Below are 22301 nucleotides of genomic sequence, written 5' to 3'. Positions count from 1 at the left end.
AGCTGAGAGCTGTGCTACCACACAGAGAGAGAGAGCGAGCGAGCAAGAGAGAGAGAGAGAGAGAGAGGGGGAAACAGAGTGTGTGTGGAAGACAGAGGGTTAGAGAGAAAGAGTGAGAGGAAGGGGGAGACAGAGAGGAAAGAGAGGGGCAAAGAATAGAAAGAGCATTGTGTGGCTGCTGAGAAAGAACCCATGTCTGCACAAAGAGGTAGGTGTACTGCTTTGACTGGTACACACACACAAATGCACGCACAAAAGTAGGAAATCCTTGCCAGTGTATCCAGCAGTAGGATGTTGCAGCAGTCTTTTCAATAGATGTTAAACATCAAGTGAGTGCATGTTCTCTTCCAACTGTGTGACTTGCCTTACTACATGTAGCAGCTGTGTAGCAGTGCATGGAGGCAGGTCGATCACTTTTCCACAGCATGTGTTAGACCGTGTGTACAGACGGCATAACCAGATGTCTCATGTGCGTTCAACATATGTGAGTCAGTGGGATACTGATGGGCCATGTGTAGCTGCTGACAAACACAGTGGCACACGTACACAGAGCTACTCCCATGATTAAGAAAGGTTAATTAGAGTTTATCAGACAAAGTCCTTTTTATTTAGCCCTATTTTTATCATATTAACTGAATCCAGCTAATCTAATCAGTTTGACTGTTAAACTATTATGGGTATTTGTACTGATAATTGCCTGATTATTCTATCACTGTGAAGGGGGGTAAGGGTACAGCTTTTAACTGAGTCAAAAGTAATTAATGAGTTTAGTTTAAGCTGTCTCTGAATTAGAGAACATTTTTCAGCTTATCTTCCGGTTTCTATTCTCCTTATTCTTTAGTCATTTAGAGAATGATGTGAGCACTGCAAATTTAAAGAAGTAAAACTACATTTGTGGTGGTGAGTTTTTCATTTTTAGTATTTGGGATAGCCTAGTCCTCTTTTTTTTTTTTTTTTTTTTTTTTTTTTAATTGTTACTATTGCAATAATTGAATTTAAAAATGTTTGAAAAATCCAGTTAAGTCAGTGTTGGTGTCAAATGCCTTCCACCTTCCTCATATTCTCAGGAAATTGGTTCATGTACTGTCAGTGTTTCTGAATACTACAAATGATTCACTTTTATATACACTTAAAAATAAAAACAATCTGAAAAGCTTGATATTACTAGATGTAAGGAAGAAAATTAGTTTATTCCCAATTTGGACGACTTGTCTCTTCAAAGTCCTTACAGCGTACCAGGGTTAGTGTTGGGCTGCTTGTGCATCAGGAACGTGTAGTCATTACCACAAACGTGTACAAATGTCACACTTGTGCATGTTTGGTGACTTGTAGCTTATCTAAAAGTGTCAAGATAAAGCAACAGAGCAATCATGAAAACACCATTGTGTTACTGGTTACTCACTGGGTTGTTTGGACTGAAACAGCAATAGTTATTTTTACTGCTTAAACTCATGTTGGTCCAGTTGAGCTCGGGGTCAGCACCAGTCTGTCCTGCAAGGTCAGACTGGACTAAGCACTAAGGACAGATCACTTCCCCATGGCAAGCAGGGATGGTTCCTCACATTTCTCATCATATGATGTTGCCAGAGGTTCCCCTTTACAGGAAGCAGCTGTTTCACAATTCACAAGTCTAAAATATATTTATAGATCTGCCAAGTAGGCGATGTTGCCTGCCTTATAACATGAACAACAAATGAGGACACAACATGTAGAAACAAAAATTCATAGAATAAGTCAAGGATGTTGTTTGGCAACGCATAGCTGCTTGTGATGCGTGTGAGAAAATCTTCGCCATGTGCCTGTCCATGAGGAGGAGAGGCACTCCACTGAAATCAATTTAATTTTATTTATATAGTGCAAATTCACAACAGTTGCCTCAAGGTGCTTTATTTCGTAAAGATCATACAATAACAGAGAGAACCCCTTGGTGACAGTGGGAAGGAAGAAAGAAACCTCAGGGAAGGCAGCCATCTGTTGTAGCTGGTTGGGAGTGAGGGGAGAGAGAAGAAGACAGAGCGAGGACAAAAACAAACTATGGGAAAAAGAACCTGGATTTAATAATTACCATTGATTAAATACAGTAGTGGTGTATGACCAAACAGGGAGTGCAAATACACGAATTTGTAGTTGACAAGATCTCACTGGGCCAAATAACAGGCCTGGGCAAATTCCCACAGTGGTTTCAACCTTAACCTCCACTGACTGTAATGACCAATGCCTTTTTTCATTAACAATCAATAACGGGTCAACTACCCTCATTAACACCTGCAAAAACAGGACAACCCCCACTCAATCTGTGTTTTTAGAAGTGAAGAAGCCTCTTAAATGACAGCCGAAATATCTTCAAAAATGTAATTTCTTCCATTACCCCAACCTAGATGACTGAGAATCTATACAAGTTCTGTTTGCTCCTGTACAACATTAACATTATCCATTATTCTAAAAGTTTAATATTAAAAAAAACATTGTTTTCATCAGGTTGCAAGGATCAGGTTGCACTTACAAGCAGCTTGGTACAATTTAGTGGTACTGAACTGGTTTATTGGTTCAGTAGTTCTGGCAGGAGGTTTTAAATGCTTCCTCCACAACACTTGAGAACAAAACATTCCAGCTGTTCCACTGCAGATATCTAGTATCATGAACCTGTAGTAATCTTTAGTTTTAAGTATTCCATTTATGTGTTTATATACACCTTCCTCATTTGATGACTTCCTTTTATGTCTGTTCTTTTTAAACTGACCAATCATGCTAATTCAGATTTCAGACATTTTAAACTGGACGACTTTCCCACCACAGATCTATTTATTTATTTTTTGTTAAATAGAGGATACAAACACTTAGATTACTATGCTCTAAGGCACGTTCTGCTGAGTCTGTCTTTACGCAACACACACAGATGTACGTTCAGACACTCTGCGTGTGTCCACATATGTTTATGAGTAATTAAAGCCAAACCACCAGAGCAGCACAACAATTTTAAGACCTGCCTTGAAGGCAGGTTGTTGTCTCGTCTTCCCGTCATTATAAAACCACAAGAGCAAATCTCTGGCTGCGTCACCCATTGACTCATCACTAAATGTAAAGCAACAGCCCTCTCAGCATCTGCTGATGCAAAACAACCTCAGTCATGTGCCTCTATCTTTCTTTCTCTTCCTCTCCATATCTTTATGACAGGCGTTTCATGAGTCCAAATTTTCCCATCAGCAGGGGTGGAGACTTTTTTTTGTGTCACACCATTCAGAAAACAAACAAACCTCAGTGCTCTTTAACATACTGACAGTGAAGAGGTATTTCAGTGCTTTTTTCCCCCTTTTTTTGTGAATTTAAGTCAAATCTGTATCTGGTTTTTTGTATGATGTTTAAATTCTTAAAGTCTTACACAAGTACATTTAGGACTACATAAAGTGCAGGGAGTGATCACCATGAGACAGAAGGATGAGTGTACGGATGGATTTGTGTTGTTAATGTTATTCTATGTGCCACAGTTACTGAACATTGTTTCTATAGATAAAAGCTCCACATGTTGTCTATGTAAACAGCACTCATGCATACTTTAGGCAGCAGGGGTTACTGTAAATGTTATTTTAAACCCTGTTCTTTCAACTGCCTGCATCCTGAAAGGTAAAAGTTCAAGCAAATTCAGGGCATGATAAAAAAAAAAGGCTTTAATCTTAACAAAAAAAAAAAGATTTCTGAATATATACTAAATGATAGCAGATGCTATGCTTTTCCAATGGCCCCTTGTGGCATCTTTTTCCCACCACTCTGTCATGACTTCGAGGTTCGAACAATACACCTCAGCAATACAATCGTGCTTACAAGGGATCGGAAATGAAAACACTGGCGGCGTGTCTGCGGAAAATGCTTGCCAAATCTGTATGCTTGGGAACAGCAGACTGTGTGTGTGTGTGTATCTGGCAGACAGTTGTGCGTGGTGAGGGGAGTTTTGTTTGTTCACAGGAATGTTTGGAAATAATATTTGGTTTTAGACTAAGGATTAGACTATGCTTATATTTCTAATGATTCGAGAAGGCTCAGTGCCATTAAAGTTCCTCACAACACAGAAAAGCAAACCTTCTTTCCGTATGTAAAAGCCTGTTAATGTTGCAAGAGAATTCCTCTGATGTCATTTGCCAAATTTTCTGCTCAGGTAAACCCCCATTTTCTGTCTCAGCATGTTTTGGTATCCTGTTCGCCAACAGCTATACCATTCTTACGTGGTTACACATAAAGTTGCAGTCTTCCCCCACTTTAATCTCAAAGCAAATGAAAGGAGGACTTTGAGACAAATTGCTCCAAGTTGCTGCACACTCAGACTTGACAGTAACTTTAAGACAGGGTAAGGTTCAGTTCTGTCTGCCACCTTTATAACTCTTTGGTTACACGTCACTTCTAGACTTTGATATTGTACGATAATAAAGTAGGAGTCACTTGTAATTAACGGAGTGAGTCACTGATGCCAAGTTTTGTTCTTTTATTTATGTCACAGTCAGAATAGTTAAAGCAGTTGTTGGAGACTGCAGCAAAAGCACAGTTATTGTGACATTTGGAATGAAATTATGATCCATTTGCCTTTCAAGTGGTTGCTGTGAAAATGGGAACTGGGTCAGTCTGTCTGCTTATTATTTGCATACATTCAATAATCTGTCTGAGAGTGACAACAGTAAGTCTGAATCGGACCACTGTTACTTGGACAGAGGTCTGCTACGAGTTGACCTGTGCGATCGCTTTGTGATTGAAAGTGGTTACCCAGAGGTAAAAGACATTACACACTCAGTCCGGAAGTCAGTCGGCTCTTACTGGTTACCAAATGCCAGAAAATTCAGAAAAATACCCAGGCAACCACCAATTTTTCCCATTACTGCAAGGAGGATGAGACACTAAATTTACTAGAGATGAACAAGATCCAATTCTAAGAACTAAAACTGACAACAAATTATACAAATCAATTTTTATTCAATGCAAAAAAAAAAAAGATGATTAAAGAAACTAATCAATTTTTAAAATTCCCCCCAAACTGCAGTAAAACCTTTACCTGACATATTTTACATCATTAAACAAAAGCTGATGCAATAGATTCATATAATAAAACAATTGTAACGTACTTACATTCAGCAGATAACAGGACATTTGTGCTTTTCTATTTGCCTTCTTGTCTCCATAATTTGCCTTGTAACTCCTATCACTTGCTCATACTGAAACTGCCGGCCTTTGGCCAGCTCTAAGCTCTGAATAACTTTAGCTTTAGCCGCTTTGCTTTTGTTAGGTTCTTTAAAATGTCTCAAGGTGGTGCCCCCTTCAGTTTACCATGGTGAATGCTGTATCTTCACTCACACTGAAGAACATCCACGCTAACTACATGTTAGTGTGTGGCTGCAAGTGTGTGCACAAATAGAATGGCTCATAACACTGTAAATATGAGAAATCTAGTTCTTGGCTGCTTTATTAGTGCATCTCTATTTTTTACTCTAGTGCGACTGCAACATTATGAGCAGCTATCTTGCAGTAATTTTAAATATATTCGACAGTAATGACTGTCCATGCATGCAAAAATGTATAAAATGTCAACATGTTGCTTCATTCTTGCACCTCTGCAGCTGCATGCCCTCAAGAAAAAGTTTGATTAAGTCCATATTTCTTCTGAAGCAAGTTAATGGCCTCAAATGATGTAGTTCAGACAGGAATGCTGAGTTAGTGGTTGGCTTTCCATGAAAGTTGCCATTATATAAGCTTTTGATGAGTTTAACTAATGTGGAAACTTCAGTATCAATGCTGTCTTTTTTTCCTTCTTCAGTGTGAAAAAGGTTTATGCCATATCATCTACAATAATACAGGTCAAAACCTTTACATGATATAAAGGTGTCTAGCATACACAAACAAGACAAGGCCAAACATGTCCAACAGTGAGAACTGTGTCAGGGAGCAGTGTTGGGAACTCCTGGCAAAGCACAGTGCTTTAGGAAATATGCACAAAAAACCCCAAAAACAAAATTAACTTGTTTCATGACTTAAGACAAAACACACACCATCAAGGCTACAAAGGCAGAGATACTAGCAGTTGATGATGTGCAACCCAAAAGTAAGCACACGATTCCACTGAAAACTGCTGGAGTTCCCACTAACTCCAAATGACAGGAAGCACAATGGTGAATGGAAAGCATCTGGTGACAACATCCCAGGTAGAAAATGTTTTTCCAATTTCAATTTTATTACGAGTGAATATAGTGCAGGTTCCTAAAGAGTAAAAAAGATATGTTACTTTAGTTATTTTTAAACTAAGAAATTAAACAGTTATGCTATACATTTACTTACAATTTTACAGGAGAACACTACCTAGGCTATTTTTGTACTTACTTCTGACTTATGCTGTGTTACTAGATATTTAGAGGTCGGAAAATAATTTTCCCATAAATAAAAAGCAAAAATTCCAATTTCAGTTCTGGGTTCATTTCAGGAACTTTATCTTGCACCTACTTCAAAAGTCCGTAATTTTTCTATGTCAGATTTGGTCATCAGTTGCAACACCTGGCATTTTGACCCATTTCAGTTCGAGTGTCAGCCATGCACTTACCTCTGTGAGCAAATCACTTCTTGGTGTATTCCCTTTCATTGAGTGTACTGTTTTTAATTCTTCTGTAATCTCAAATTCTTTCATTTTCCCATGTGCAATCCCATATGGAAAAGATATATATATAAATCTTATAAAGTTTGTATCTGTCTTGTGTGAAACTTGTATGAAAAGCATACAAGAGTGAAAACAGATATAAGATCCCTTGAAAAATTATATAAATGAAACTTGTATGTTTTGGATACTTACTAAAATAATATATGAAAGTAATGAGAAAGTGGCCACTTTCATGAGTAAATCATATAAGCCTTATATGATTCACTATATGAAGTAGGCCACATCTTATGCAAGCCTTTTATAAGTTTTTACTATTTCTTTTCCATATGGGATAACTGGGAATGATTGAATAACTTGACTCACAGATGTCACAGCTGTTGTCCAGTGCCAGGAAGAAAAAGTCGAAATTGTTTGCTTTGTTTACCAACCAAAGCTCCAGATTTTTTGGAGTGTCTTCAATCCATCTTGTTGAGGGTCGCTTGATGGTGGCACGTTGTCAAATTCTTTTTTTTTTTTTTTTTTTACCCCTCAAGGCACATTAGCACGGCAGAGTCCACCAAACACTCTTTCATAAAATCCTGAAAAGATAATAACTAACTGTTTTTTGCGATTTTGTCGGAAATCCAAAGCTGGTCTTGACTACTCGATTCCTGTGTAAAGCTTGGTTTAAAAAAAAAAAAAAAAGATCATTGTTGATTCTGCAGCTTTGCTGCCAAAGGTTCAGGTGTCCGTTCCAGCTCTGCATCAGTCAACATCTTGAATTTCATGTGCATATGCTTGCAGACACGTAAGTAAATAAAAGAAAAACAATTCTGGGGCTATTTTAGCAGTCCTACAAAAAAAAACCCACACACAAAAAACAAAAACAGTAAGCCGCCATTCTCTGATAGGTAATTTATTAAAGAGTGTCTGGTGACCAAAATGGGCTAAACTGCATAATGTTTAGGATTCAAATGTAAGTAGGTTATTTGAACCAAATGGCCAGACGTGGTTTGCAGGCCATAAAATGCTATGAACCGCTGTATACATTGCTGTGTCGCTATTATTTCACTATAACCAGTGTTGGGAAGGTTACTTTTACTACAGATTACAAAATACATGCCCCAAAATGTAGTTTGTAACGTATTCTGTTAAGTTACTCAATGTGAGTAACGTATTCTGAATACTTTGGATTTCTTAATATATTGTTCTGCTTTTTACAACTACATGAATGTAGCAATCACATCCTGTAAATTCTTGTTTGTTTTTCTCCACCAATTGGATGTTAAGCCCAAATCTCCCTGAATAGATAATATATTTACTGTAGAGGAGCATCCTAATGGGTCCACTGTGTAACTGATGCCACCAACGCTTACATTAGAGCCTCTTATTGCGTTTTTTGTTTGGGTTTCCAGCAATGCATTTAATTACCAAAATTAGGGAGGGGATAGCCTAACATATGAAACAGGAAATGACTGCCTTGTAATCCATTTATTTCAACAAAATAACTATATTCTAATTATAACTTCATCACATCATTTAAATGGTAACTGTAATGAAATAAAGTTACTCATATTTTGTATTTTAAATACGTACATATGCCGGTACATGTATTCCGTTATTCCCCAGTACTGACTATAACACTGTTGTTGGTGGCACCTTGTAGCAACAGATAAACATTTTATTGTTTCATTTTAAAAATAGTCACCTACATCTAATTCAAAATGAATGCTGAATATTCAGAATTTTTTTTTCTGGATTAACCTCACACTGCTCAAGGAAGACTCCTCTGGATACAAAGGAATGTCTGATTCCCTAGTTCTCACTTGATTCATTGGCTCAGTAAACATTTTCCTTATTAGTTTATGGTTATGACCACTAGCCATAACTCTTCTTTACACAGGATGTTATACATTTTGTAAATCATGGTCCCCCATTAGTGTCAAACAGACAATAAAGCTTGGTTTGCTTTATGGGATGACTTTTGATAGACAAGTCCCTACCATATGAACTTGCAGTGTCCTCAGTTTCTGATTCAGATCTACCCTTTGTTAATCACAAACTCACGAACTGCCTTAAAAGCAAGAGTTCAAAAATAAATTGAGATGTATACATTAAAATAGTGTAATTATGTGCAACTTTTAAAAGTACAGGCTTAAAAAAGTTTGGGAAACATCATTTCGAATAGGGTGCTACTGGCTCTTGCTCTTCCAACTTCCACCATGTAGCCATTGTTAGAGAGGAAATATCCATCAAGCTGTATCAAAAGCTACAGGAAACAGGCTTTAAAACAATACCTATGCATTCATCCGTACACTTCCACTTCTCCGAATTCAGGGTCTTAGGCGCCTAGAGCCTATCCCAGCTGACCTTTCGTCAGTCTGTTGCAGTAATGCTTTATCACTGTTTTAACATAATGCACTTTTACAAGTCTATAGTGGGTTATACTATGTACAGAGCTGAGAGTGAAAATACAAGGAACTTGCAAGCTTTGAAATATCTCCATTTGGACATTTATTTTTCAAGCATCTAAGTTGCTTATTTTAATTTAGTGGGCGTTTAATTTGTTTTATTGTTACCATTATTCCAGAGCAAGGATGCTTTAAGTTTTGACAATCAAGCGATGATTTAGGGAGCCAGCATATTTGTGAGACCCACATGACAAATGTATTTTTACACTCCGTTACAGTATTTAAGTAACTCTAAAAGTTGGATTTCTTAAAATCACCTGTGTCAAATGTTAGAAATGGATAGTCTGCTTCAATGGGTGTACAGGAAATGCTTTTAAACGCCATTTCTTGGAAGTGACATGTTGAAACAATTACAGGATATTTATTACAGGAGTGTGTATGTAATGTATTATTGTGGGAAGGCTTGAATTATACAGCTGTCTGAAGTTAGGAAGGTTGGCAATCATTCTCTAGTGTATGTTTGATTATGTATGTGCATGTGTGTTGCAAGAGAGGAAAACAAATGACAGAAACCATCTGTGAATGGATCAACAAATCTGCAGGCAGGTCATGTTCAGGGGTATATACACACACACACACAAACTCTTCAACAACCTCCATTCTTCTACACACACCCTACACGCAGACATACACACACAGCCTTAGAGAAAAGAAGGGAATTCCGATCCGTCACTGAGATGACATCACAGTCTCCAATAATAAGAAACAGTCAAACAAGGGAGTCCCCACTTCCCTCCTCCCTCATACACATCCCACAGAATGAACAGAGGGTAGAAAGAGTAGTGCTGGGCAGAGTGACTCTCATTAGCTCCCATAGAGAGAGTCCCTTTTAAGGGGTTCACATGCACACACGAGAACGCGCCGACATACGCACAAACACGCTTTAGTTGCATCTCCATAGCGACCAGCTCTGCTGTCCCAGCTTGGGGAGGAAACTGAGTGCTTTAAAGCTGCTACAACGCAAACACACACACGCACACACATACAGCTCTGTTCTAATCCGTATCCGGCCACGACGGAAAAACCTCTCCTCATCTTATCACCCGGCTACCTTCCTCTGTCCATTCTCTCCTCTCCCCGTCCAGCCCATATTTTCTTTTCCTTCAACTTCCACCCTCTCTCCCTCTCTCACATACCCTCCCCCTCTCTTTTTCTCCCTTTCACTATCTGTCTCTGTCCCTTCCCCGTCTGAAGTACACAACAGAGGTAAGTGCTCTCGCTCGCTGTGCGCCTCTGGGTTTAATGTGCTTTAACTTTCAGTCTTTCAGTGCGTTTTCTCACAGTAGACTGAGGTGAGCTTAACTATCGGTGCTGCAGGTACTGTTGGTGAAGTAGGCAGAAAAACTGTTTTGTCCTGTACTCTGCAGGTAGGTCAGTTTCTGCTTTGCCAGCTGTCGTGCGCGCCTCGACAGTATCTGTCAGTTCGTTTGCCCTGGCAATAATCAAACAACCATGCGTGTGCTTGTATATGTGGGCTTGCTTTCATACTGGTATCTTATTCATCAATTTTCCATTACAGTAGCTTTGTGACTACAGACAGCCTTTTTTACCCTTTTTTGTCTGTTTTTGAAACTGTGCACTTAAAAGTGCATATTATCTGCTATAGCATCTTGACTTTATCCCATTAGAGCAATTGTGATAGCTCTATACTTCAGAGTACTTCAAGAGGAATGAATACCCAAAAAGTAATATTTGATATCAAAATAATAACTAGCACATGTTGAAATCTTTAATCACTGTTTTCGTACACTCTTGTGGGACTATAGCTATTGAATTAATAGGTCAGCCTTTCTTTGGTAGAGTTGTCTTTTTGATTATATCCAATTGTCCTTCTGTGTTGTATAAACAGTTCAAGTATTTCCACAATAAGAGTTCTCTTTAAGTGCTTTCCAAAGCGGAAATCTGATCTTTCAGCCCATGTTAAATACGCCAGTGAGATACCCTCTCTAATGTGCTGTGGCTGAAATAACAACTCCCCCTAAAATCAATGAACAGTCTGGCAACAATTTGCACACCCCAAATCAGAAAGCCCTTGGTTACAAAACACAACAAAACAATTAAACGCTCTTTCCAACACAGTTTCTCTCCAACATCCAAGCACACACATGCTGTGACATACACCACATCTGGAACCAAGAGTGGCTAAACACATACCTATTTAACAGTGTGTCCCCATCTTCCCCTTTTAACCCTCTGGCCTCTCCTCTCCTTCCTGTCTCTGTCTGTCTCTCCACCCACGCTCTCAGAGATGAAAGAGAAGAACCCCTGGCCTACGCCTGTGACCATCATCATCATTGTGATTGGTGTCATAGCGATTGTTGCCCTGGTGACGGTGACAGTTTTGCAGAACAAACCTGTCCCCCAAAAGTACAAGGTAAAGTACTGAAATGCTGTGACCTGTTCCCTGTGTGGGAGCCAAATGTGTTACACGAGAATCTCAAGCCAAAGTCCACAAGCCAAATAAGGCATCTTGTCAGAATATGACCTCAGCTTGTACAACCGGCTTTACAAATCCACCACCAAATATGGCCAGCGGATATCAACAATAACATTAAATCATCTCTTTAGTTACAGTTGCAGACCCAGGTTTGAGTCTCACAGCTGAAAGCATGGTCTAGTTTTTATAAAGTACTGTAATCCTAATTCACATGGATTGGAGCCACAGTTTTGGCAACATGTAGTTTATACAATCATTACCCTGATGTTAAATGTTTGCATGTAACTAATTAACTAGAATTCGTTATTTTTCTGCTCCTCCTCCAGTATGGGATTGTGCTGGACGCTGGATCTTCCCACACAGCTCTTTATATTTATCAGTGGCCAGCAGAGAAGGATAACAACACTGGCAGAGTTGAACAGACACACTCCTGCAAAGTCAAAGGTACAGTATGTTGCACAAATACTCTCATATGACAGTGCAAACTTACATATATGCATTAATATGTAGGAAATTGAATATGAATCTGCATATTTACTGATATAGCTATTAGTATTTGTGTATGTGTGTGTGTAAATTTGGTCATCAATGATATATTCCTGTTTAATAATGATTCCTTCTAAAAAGCTGCAATTAAGTATAATTGTATTATACTATTTTCCTTAAGTCCAAGATGACTCATTTTCTCTTCATTCAGTTTGAAATCTTATGCTCTTTTAAAGAGAACTGCAGGGCATCTGAAGCCAAAGACTGATCAAAATTTACATCTAGAGACTTGGTGGATTAGCATAGCCACTTACTAATTATTCATTAGCATTATTGAGTACACATCTGATGGTTCATTAAAAAGCCTCCACATTGAATTTCATATTAAATGACAAATGGCACTGGGCAACACCTTACCGAGTCAGCCATTGTTTCAAATGTTGTGTTAAGTCTATAAATGGATTTTGTTCAACTTCCCAGGACCACTATGGGAAAAAAAAAAAAAAAAGACAAGAGATAACGCACTAATCAATTCAGACACTGCCTGAAAATGAGAAGCTGGAGTGTAGGTGGGTTGCAAAGTGGCTTGGAGATACACACCAACTGTAGGCAGATTAAGCAACCTGAATGGCACACCGTTTATGATTTATGATTTGTCACATACAGTGGCTTGCAAAAGTATTCGGACCCCTTGAACTTTTCCACATTTTGTCACATTACAGCCACAAACATGAATCAATTTTATTGGAATTCCACGTGAAAGACCAATACAAAGTGGTGTACACGTGAGAAGTGGAATGAAAATCATACATGATTCCAAACATTTTTTTACAAATAAATAACTGAAAAGTGGGGTGTGCGTAATTATTCAGCCCCCTGAGTCAATACTTTGTAGAACCACCTTTTGCTGCAATTACAGCTGCCAGTCTTTTAGGGTATGTCTCTACCAGCTTTGCACATCTACAGACTGAAATTCTTGCCCATTCTTCTTTGCAAAACAGCTCCAGCTCAGTCAGATTAGATGGACAGCGTTTGTGAACAGCAGTTTTCAGATCTTGCCACAGATTCTCGATTGGATTTAGATCTGGACTTTGACTGGGCCATTCTAACACATGGATATGTTTTGTTTTAAACCATTCCATTGTTGCCCTGGCTTTATGTTTAGGGTCGTTGTCCCGCTGGAAGGTGAACCTCCGCCCCAGTCTCAAGTCTTTTGCAGACTCCAAGAGGTTTTCTTCCAAGATTGCCCTGTATTTGGCTCCATCCATCTTCCCATCAACTCTGACCAGCTTCCCTGTCCCTGCTGAAGAGAAGCACCCCCAGAGCGTGATGCTGCCACCACCATATTTGACAGTGGGGATGGTGTGTTCAGAGTGATGTGCAGTGTTAGTTTTCCGCCACACATAGCGTTTTGCATTTTGGCCAAAAAGTTCCATTTTGGTCTCATCTGACCAGAGCACCTTCTTCCACATGTTTGCTGTGTCCCCCACATGGCTTGTGGCAAACTGCAAACGGGACTTCTTATGGTTTTCTGTTAACAATGGCTTTCTTCTTGCCACTCTTCCATAAAGGCCAACTTTGTGCAGTGCACGACTAATAGTTGTCCTATGGACAGATTCCCCCACCTGAGCTGTAGATCTCTGCAGCTCGTCCAGAGTCACCATGGGCCTCTTGGCTGCATTTCTGATCAGCGCTCTCCTTGTTCGGCCTGTGAGTTTAGGTGGAACGGCCTTGTCTTGGTAGGTTTACAGTTGTGCCATACTCCTTCCATTTCTGAATGATCGCTTGAACAGTGCTCCGTGGGATGTTCAAGGCTTGGGAAATCTTTTTGTAGCCTAAGCCTGCTTTAAATTTCTCAATAACTTTATCCCTGACCTGTCTGGTGTGTTCTTTGGACTTCATGGTGTTGTTGCTCCCAATATTCTCTTAGACAACCTCTGAGGCCGTCACAGAGCAGCTGTATTAGTACTGACATTAGATTACACACAGGTGCACTCTATTTAGTCATTAGCACTCATCAGGCAATGTCTATGGGCAACTGACTGCATTCAGACCAAAGGGGGCTGAATAATTACGCACACCCCACTTTTCAGTTATTTATTTGTAAAAAATGTTTGGAATCATGTATGATTTTCGTTCCACTTCTCACGTGTACACCACTTTGTATTGGTCTTTCACGTGGAATTCCAATAAAATTGATTCATGTTTGTGGCTGTAATGTGACAAAATGTGGGAAAGTTCAAGGGGGCCGAATACTTTTGCAAGCCACTGTAGGTGTGTAGGAGGGTATTAGTTGAAGTGGGTTGGCATGAAGATCAGTTGAACTTAACTTCGGGGCCTGTCTGAACTAATGCTATGCCTGTTTTGTGAAAGCTTAAAATAGCAAGTTATGCTAGAGCAAAAGAATATACTGCTATACACAGAGCTAGATGTGTTTTTGGCTTAATGTTTTGTTGTATGTTGGTAATACTGTGGTAGCTATGTATTCAGTAAGCCAATTAATCATTTTAACAGAATAAAAACAATTACACATGTATTCCTAATCCCTTCACATCCGATTAGTAACTGTACTCTCTGTTGTCTGAAAAATCTTTATCTGTGTTTTTGTTTTGGTTCCAGAGAATCTAGACGTAGTTATTTTGTAAAAGCAATGACAGACAATTGAAAAACAATGGCTTATTACCAACACAATCTCATGGTGATGACAAGACTGTAGGAAGTCAATTCACAGGCAAAAAAGGCATGTCTGGCACCTGCAAAACTGCAGAATGGCATTTTTGTTTTTATGTGGACTAAACAAAGGAGCTATTGTATGTTTATTGGTAAGCCTTAAAAGTGCCCAAGGACATTTAGAGAATGCGAAACTGGGTGTTTCCCTACAGCTTCCCAACTTTAAGTCAAATATAGATACTGTATCGTACCAAATAAACACAGAAAAAGCATAAAAATTTAAGCGTGGTATATATAATTTAATTCAACTGTTGTCATTAACAAATAAGTCATTTATCCCCAATAATGCTATTAATTAGATACATGATATACATGTAAATACCCAAACCTGTGTTATATTTTGAACTGAAACTAGTAAGGCACTCCTGGCTGCATCTTTGCCTAGTATTAGGCAATTTATTCTATAAGTTCATTTAACCTCAATAACATCTTTACCTGGCCCTTCCCCTTCTGAAATACAGAACAGTTCCTGAAATTTTACAGATGAGTGAATTTTCAAGAAGGGTAGCTGTAAAGACAAGGCTCTCACTGTGCTTTACTGTTACTAAATTTCTGCCCAGTAACCCTCCTGACTTTTTGTTCTAACAGGTAAAGGTATTTCCAGCTATGCGTCTGAACCATGGAAAGCAGGAGAGTCTCTGAAAGAGTGCATGGGGGAGGCTGAGGGGACTGTCCCCAAAGAAAGAGCTCACGAGACCCCACTCTATCTGGGAGCCACAGCAGGAATGAGGCTGCTGGAGTATGTCGCACAAGCTTAGACATTTTCATGATAAAACCTAGAAAAGAATGTTTTTTAAAAACACCCACAGTGAACAGCTTTTCATGCTGACACTGTTTAGCTTATCCCCTGTCTAAAATCTGAAGCTGTGTTTGTATTGGCAGTGCAAACAGTGCTATTTTCTGTAACCATTCGCATTTGCACATTCTGTCATTTATCTCCACACGAACTGCCAGGACAGTGAATAGGTTACTGTCAAAGCCATTATGCACAATACAATGTATATATTATTTATGGGCTGCTGTATTGATCTGACTTGTGGACGTGACTCACACATACATTTGTGCCATGTGTGCCTGCAGTATTGTGGATAACTCAGCATCAAAGAACGTATTTCAGGCTGTGGAGAAAGCCCTGGTGAACTCCCCCTTCTCCTATCAGGGAGCAAGAATCCTCAGTGGGCAGGAAGAGGGTGCCTTCGGGTGGGTCACAGTCAACTACTTGGATGATCGTCTCAAACAGGTCAGTATGTGCACATCAACATACAGGTCCGTGCACATTTGTCCACACTGAGACGTACTTTGTGTGTGCCAGTACTCCCGGTTCTGCACTGACCGAGTGTTATTTTACCTCTTCTGCAGGGCTTGAAAACAACAGGCGCTCTTGACCTTGGCGGGGCGTCTACTCAAATTAGCTTTATATCCGATGATTTTGACGGCTCAGAGTCACCCATCAACTCTGTCAACTTCCGACTCTATGGAAATGATTATAACCTGTACACTCACAGCTTTCTGTGCTACGGAAAAGACCAAGCGTTAAAAATGGTGCTGGCAACTCACACTCAGGTAAACTTCTGACCTTGGTTCCTGTGTTTTGTGCATGAACTGTTCAAACTAATCAAATATGGGATGTTATCTTAGAGAGCCATAATGTTCTTAAATGTGCAAAAGTACTTAGGCTTCATTGTTCTCCGTCTGTTGCACCTCACTATCTCACTCTCTCTCCTAGTCAGGTGCAACAACAGTATCGGATCCTTGTTTCCACTCGGGCTACAATGAGACAAAGAACTACTCCGTCCTTTATGACAGCCCCTGTGTGTCAGGCAGGAAACCTCAGGAAGCTCCAGAAAAATTTGATCACATTGGGAAGGGAAACTTCCAAGAATGCCAGAAAGCTGTCAAAAGTGTATTTAACTTTATTTCCTGCAAATACAGCCGATGCTCTTTCAATGGGGTCTTCCAGCCTCTTTTGCAGGGGCCATTCGGGGTAAGTGAGTGTTTCTCCATGTGTAGATTTAACCTGGTTTATAAACAGTCATCCAAGTATATCCGGTGACTCATTTTAGCATTCATGCATTTATTCATTCATTTTTTGCCACATCTGTGAGAATGACCCCATTCAAGTTTAATTTACTGCCCGACTATCCTCACTTTTATTGACCCAAAAGGAGTGACTGAGGACATAAACTCATCAAGAGAGTGTTTATTTAAGTCAAGACAGAAAGAATCCTACGGTGCCTAAAGTCTATTGCCTTCAGACAGAATAGAGCTTTAAGGCACTTTTTCATTTGCTTAATTTTTCAGTCCAAGAAGCTATGTCCATCTTTTATACTGCCCACGTCTGCTCTGAAGATCCCCTGTGAGCTCTAACCACTCTAACCACAACTCGCAGATTACAAGGCTGCACAACAAAACATAGACTACTATCAGCAGATGCAGGCTATGATCATGGGGTTGGAGTTCATCCATAGCATGAGACTTGTTCGTGAACAGCCACATGTATGCACACAAGTGCACACATTTTGGGCACTCATTTTGCATCCAATGTGGAAGAAATTTCATACAAAAATAATGCAGTTATTTCATGTGGACTATCTATAACTGTACATGGCTTCCTAATTTGCTTTTATTCACTGTGTGTGCAAATTTGCTAGAAAAAAAAACAGAAGACCAGTAAGAAAACAAATGGAAATATTTCAGTAATGTTATAAAAGCCTGAATGAAAATTAAGCAGAAAAATTATGACCTGAATACATCCAACAGATGCTGATTCGAAGTTCCCTCTCTATGCTGTTTTCTACCCTACCCCTTGAGCAACCCCATCTGATTCCGATTCTGTGAGAAGTGTGAACTCTCTGTATCACAAAGTAAAGGATCAACTGGAATTATTGAGTCAGAATCTATCTGTGGGAAGCACAGAGCACTTGTGTTGTTTGGGCGTGCACAGGGGTTACACAACATACAGTATAATCAATTCTGCAATCCTCGAAGTAGCAGTTTATTGAGTTACTTCTGTTTTTAATGTGACTGGCCATTTTAATTGTGGAACGCCTCAGCAAAAAGGGCTCGTGTTTCCTCACCTTCCTGATCTGAATAAGAAAATAAACCTTTGTAACATTAACTGATACAATAATCAGTCTGAAGAGACAGTATACTTAGGTTGTAGTGATAATATAGAAAACGTGCATGTTTCCCTTCTAAACCCCCCCAATATAAACTAAATCATTGCAGTACTACTGAATATTGTATCTACCACAGACTAATTTTTTTAATTAGCAAAGACTAATTTGACGGTTGTTGCCACCTTAATCACACAGCTAGCCATATTTCTTATAGTATAACTGCAACAGACCCCCGCAACATGGTTAAGATGCCCAGACAGTGCAGTACATGTGGTAAATCTGCCATGTTGAAACCTGGCACACAGCTATCGGCTACAGCCACCTGTGTTAGGATCCACCTCTCAGTCATAATAAGCCACACCCCCAATAATCAAAACAACAAAATTTTAATTTATTTTAAAAAAATCACCCCCTTGCAGTTGTAATGAAGGGGGTAATTAGCCGATATCTTATTCTAAAATATTTAGGGGAAAAAAGTTTTAGTGGTTTACGTGACAGTTGTTATGATTATGATATAATGATTTCAACAAATTTCCGTAGTATTTATAAATTGATTACTTCACTTTCTAGAGATATGCTGATTTCCTCCTGTCTCATCGCTTCCTCTTTTCATCTTTCATTTTAGGCGTTCTCTGCTTACTACTTTGTGATGAACTTCCTCAATTTGACTGATACATCCATGCCCCTTGAAACTGTGAAGGAAAAGCTAAGCCAGTACTGTGCTACCTCTTGGGATAAGGTCAGAGAAAATGTATACATTGGTTATACACATAAAAAATGTTCTGTCATAGTCACCCCCTTCTGTGTCTTATCTATGTCCTTCAGCCTGCCTGTAATGTACACTGATTGTATCATTGCGTTTGAACTTCCTGCACAGATAAAGAGGCAGCATCCTACAGTAAACGTAAAGTATCTGGCTGAGTACTGCTTCTCGGGCACCTACATCCTCACCCTGTTGACAGAAGGATACAATTTCACTGCAGAGACTTACTCAAACATAAAATTCATCAAGAAGGTCAGTAGATCACTGTCCAGCTTTTTCCTGTCTCTCAAAGATCCCTGAGGTACATCCACACCTGATAGGTCATACTGACCCTGACGTTGTGCTAGTGTGTGTGAGTGCATGTATAAACAAATACCTACTGTAACATCCATCTTTTTGGACACATTTAAGTCTCTGTTGGAAAGTGAGAGGTGTGGAAAAACCTCAATTGTGTAAAAGGTGGTTTAAAAATTTTAGGATTACATTTAACTTGGACTAACTGTAATCCTCTCTGCCAGTTTGGGCATTCAGCTGTCCTTTGGGAGGCCAGCTTTAACAAGCATTGGTATAAATACTGGGCACAAGTTTTATGCTGACAAAGAGCTAACTAAGCTCTGGCTTACTTAAGAATTTCATAGCACCCTTATCAGACAACACTAATCTATTCCGGCTAGATCTAATATGCTTGCAGTTTGCAGAAACAAAAAGCTCTGCTGTTCGAACAAGAAAGTAAAAAGCAAAGCACAGAGGACATAAAACCCCTCAAAACAACAGAACCACTCTCTACCACCACCTTAAAAGTGATTCAAAAAGTAGGTAGCAACAGCCCGTGAATTATACAGCAGCAAAGCTCTTCTCATCTGAGGTAAAGCGCAAAGTCAGTCTTCAGTTTAGGTTTCAGATTAACACGAGACTCTCAGTTATCTCCTCACAGAACACACTAGGAAAATAGACTACGCAGAATATTGCACGTAACCTAATCAAGCAGCCAGGAAACAGACTGCAATTCCTTTTTTATATGAAACACGGCAAAGATTTTACACTTCAGAGGAATATTCAGCAACCACCTCCTCAGTCAGCTGCACACACACACATGCTGTCATCAAGAAAGCCATACAAACAATGATCAGGATCAGGGATCAGGATTTCACACCATGTTAAAAGATGCTGTAATATACTATACAATCTAGAGGACTAAACTTTGCATTAATTCACACCTACTTCTTCTACCGCGCAGTGCTGTGAAAAAGCAGGCAGTAAACAACAACTTCTTGTTTTTGGTTTTGGTTTTTTTGCATATTTGTCACAGTTAGGAAATGCTTGATTACAGTTTTTGCTGCAAAGGGCAGCAAAACCAGTTCTTACAGCAGGTTTAAGGGGCAATTACTTTTTTTCGGGTTTGCATGGCAAGGATAGGTTTAGCTAGCTTTTTTTTCCATAAATAAATGAAATCATGATTTAAAAACTCATCATGTATTTAGTCAGGTATGTTGATAATGGGTGTGGATCTAGATGTAAGCCACTCACCCTCCTTCTCTCGCAGCCAAGTTGGCAAGATTTTAACATTATCAGTGGTTACATCCTCTGAGTAAAGCATAAAAGTTAAATTATATTACATACGAGAATGCTTAACTCTTTCCAAGAAGCCTTGATTAGAAAAAAGTAGTGAGCAGATAAGAAATGTATTGCTCTGTTCTAGAGACTTAAAATGCAGTCATAAAAGGACATAAATCACACCATAACAAGAAAAACTCAAACCAGTTCAACCTACATGCAATACAACAAGATTAGTTTGGGTGTTACTTTGTACATTACTCCAGAAAGACTAGGTGGCAAAAAACAAAAAAGCAAGAATGCAGCCAGTCTACTTCCTTGTTGTAAACTCTGACAATTATTACTCTGCTAAAATTCTACACAGACATGCACACAAATTGGATTCTGTGTGATCAAATATCATAATCATTTATTTAAAAAATGAATAAATAACACGGCTGAGTACTTGAAAAACAAAGGATTAACATCAAACGTTGATTCACAATAATGCTGATTGGAACTGCTGGTGTTCTTTGAACCCCTCAATGTGAGGCCTATTACAGGTACTGGATGATACTGTAGCTAGATGGGGGGCCCAGTTAGCGAAGGGTAGACCAGCAGCTGTTTCAGACTGTGCAAACCAGTTCTAATTAACATCTCGTGTAAGAATTTCGATGTTTACTTTTTGAATTTCTTTTTTTACAATTAGCAAGCATATGCTGTGCGAGTGAAATTACCCATAATACCCTAAGGAAGGCATTTCACTATAAGCCGCTACATCAGGTTAACCTCACTATACTGACTGGTGACAAATTAAAGGAAAAACCTGAACTCTTGATCCCTACTGTGTGGGTTGAACACTTAAAGGAGAGTTTGGACTGGCACATTAATCAGTGCTTTGGCATACTGAAGATCTTCTAGTAGTAGCAAGGCTTTTTAAGACAACTGATTTTTAAATTTTTTAATTTGAATTTGTCAACAGTTCATGTTTAATGCGATCGCTTCCCTTCTTCTTTGTTTCCAGATAAAAGGCAGTGATGCAGGCTGGACTCTGGGTTACATGTTGAATCTCACCAACATGATCCCAGCTGAGGCTCCTGACTCACCCCCTCTACCCCATGCCGGCTACGTCTCCATAGTAACCATCATGATAATACTACTCATCGGCCTCCTCTTACTTGTCGCCCTCCGCATATTCTGGCCCCGTTGCTCCAAGAAAACACAAATTGTATAAACACTTTGAAACGTATGTATGTATGTATGCATGTACAGTTATGTGCAAAAATCTCGAGTCACCCCTCATCTATTTATATTTTCCTTTCAAGGAGCCTCACGTACTTGTAGTCTAAGCAGCAAGAGGTGAACCGTCTTCAAGATAGTTAAAGAAGTCCAGGCTCTTTTCTTTCCAAGCTCCATAGACAACCATAACCTCGATGACTGAGAAACTACACAAACAAGTATTATTTTTAAGCTCTCTTGAGCAATAGTTCTCTAGACTTCCCGAAGGTCTTTCACAATACTTTTTTAGACATTGGCTGCTTTTTCACTTATTTTCAGTTCAGTCTTTGTACCTCGCCATTTAAGAGGATTTTTTTTTTTTTTTTTTTTTCTTAAGCCACTTAACGCTGACCTATGAGTCATTCAAGTATAAAAAAAGACACCTAGCTCAAGGGATGAACTAGTGTTCTGTCAACACAAAACAGACAACTTAGCAATGAACTCATTTTAAATAGTATCTTTAAGCACTGTTATTAACAGCTGTTCCAAAAATATATCATGTGTTCACATTTCTTTAATTTAATTCGTGAAAAATGCCAACGATAACACAGTTTGACAGGCAGAAAATGTATTTTTTACCAACAAAGAGCTATTATTTTTAAAACTTAATATCTCAGCATCATGTGCAATGTGTCCTTAAATAAACTGAGGAAACTGAACAAGTGGACAAGGAAGAACTGGCAGGCCTGAAAAACTATCTACAGGAGATGAAAGGTATCTTTAAGTGATTTCCTTAAGCAATAGGAAAGAATCTAGCAAAGACTTGACAGAGAACTGGAGAAATGCATCTGGCTCTGATTCTGTCAGAATTTTATCCACCATGCAACATCGTCTGGAACAAACGATTGGCAGGGAATTCATTTTTAGCATGATAATGATC

At 39.1% G+C, this 22301-nt stretch overlaps 1 protein-coding gene across 2 annotated transcripts; it reads left to right on the top strand.

Moving 5' to 3' along the window:
* entpd1 (ectonucleoside triphosphate diphosphohydrolase 1) lies at window positions 1–21377 on the top strand. Of its 2 annotated transcripts, none has more exons than XM_063482816.1 (10): window positions 1–208; window positions 11322–11449; window positions 11839–11956; window positions 15317–15467; window positions 15809–15968; window positions 16088–16291; window positions 16455–16712; window positions 18473–18586; window positions 18725–18862; window positions 21168–21377. In XM_063482816.1, the coding sequence occupies exons 1-10, from the start codon at window positions 193–195 to the stop codon at window positions 21375–21377; spliced, it is 1497 nt and encodes a 498-aa protein (XP_063338886.1). In that variant the 5' UTR covers window positions 1–192. The 2 variants fall into 2 exon arrangements, with proteins under 2 accessions (XP_063338886.1, XP_063338887.1); XM_063482817.1 differs by lacking the exon at window positions 1–208 and adding an exon at window positions 10167–10281.
* Window positions 21378–22301: the final 924 nt, after the last annotated feature.

Source organism: Pelmatolapia mariae, linkage group LG8, assembly GCF_036321145.2.
Source record: "Pelmatolapia mariae isolate MD_Pm_ZW linkage group LG8, Pm_UMD_F_2, whole genome shotgun sequence".
Classification (NCBI taxonomy): domain Eukaryota; kingdom Metazoa; phylum Chordata; class Actinopteri; order Cichliformes; family Cichlidae; genus Pelmatolapia; species Pelmatolapia mariae.
Note: the sequence above shows the minus strand (reverse complement) of the source record. Positions and strands in the feature narration are given on the sequence as shown.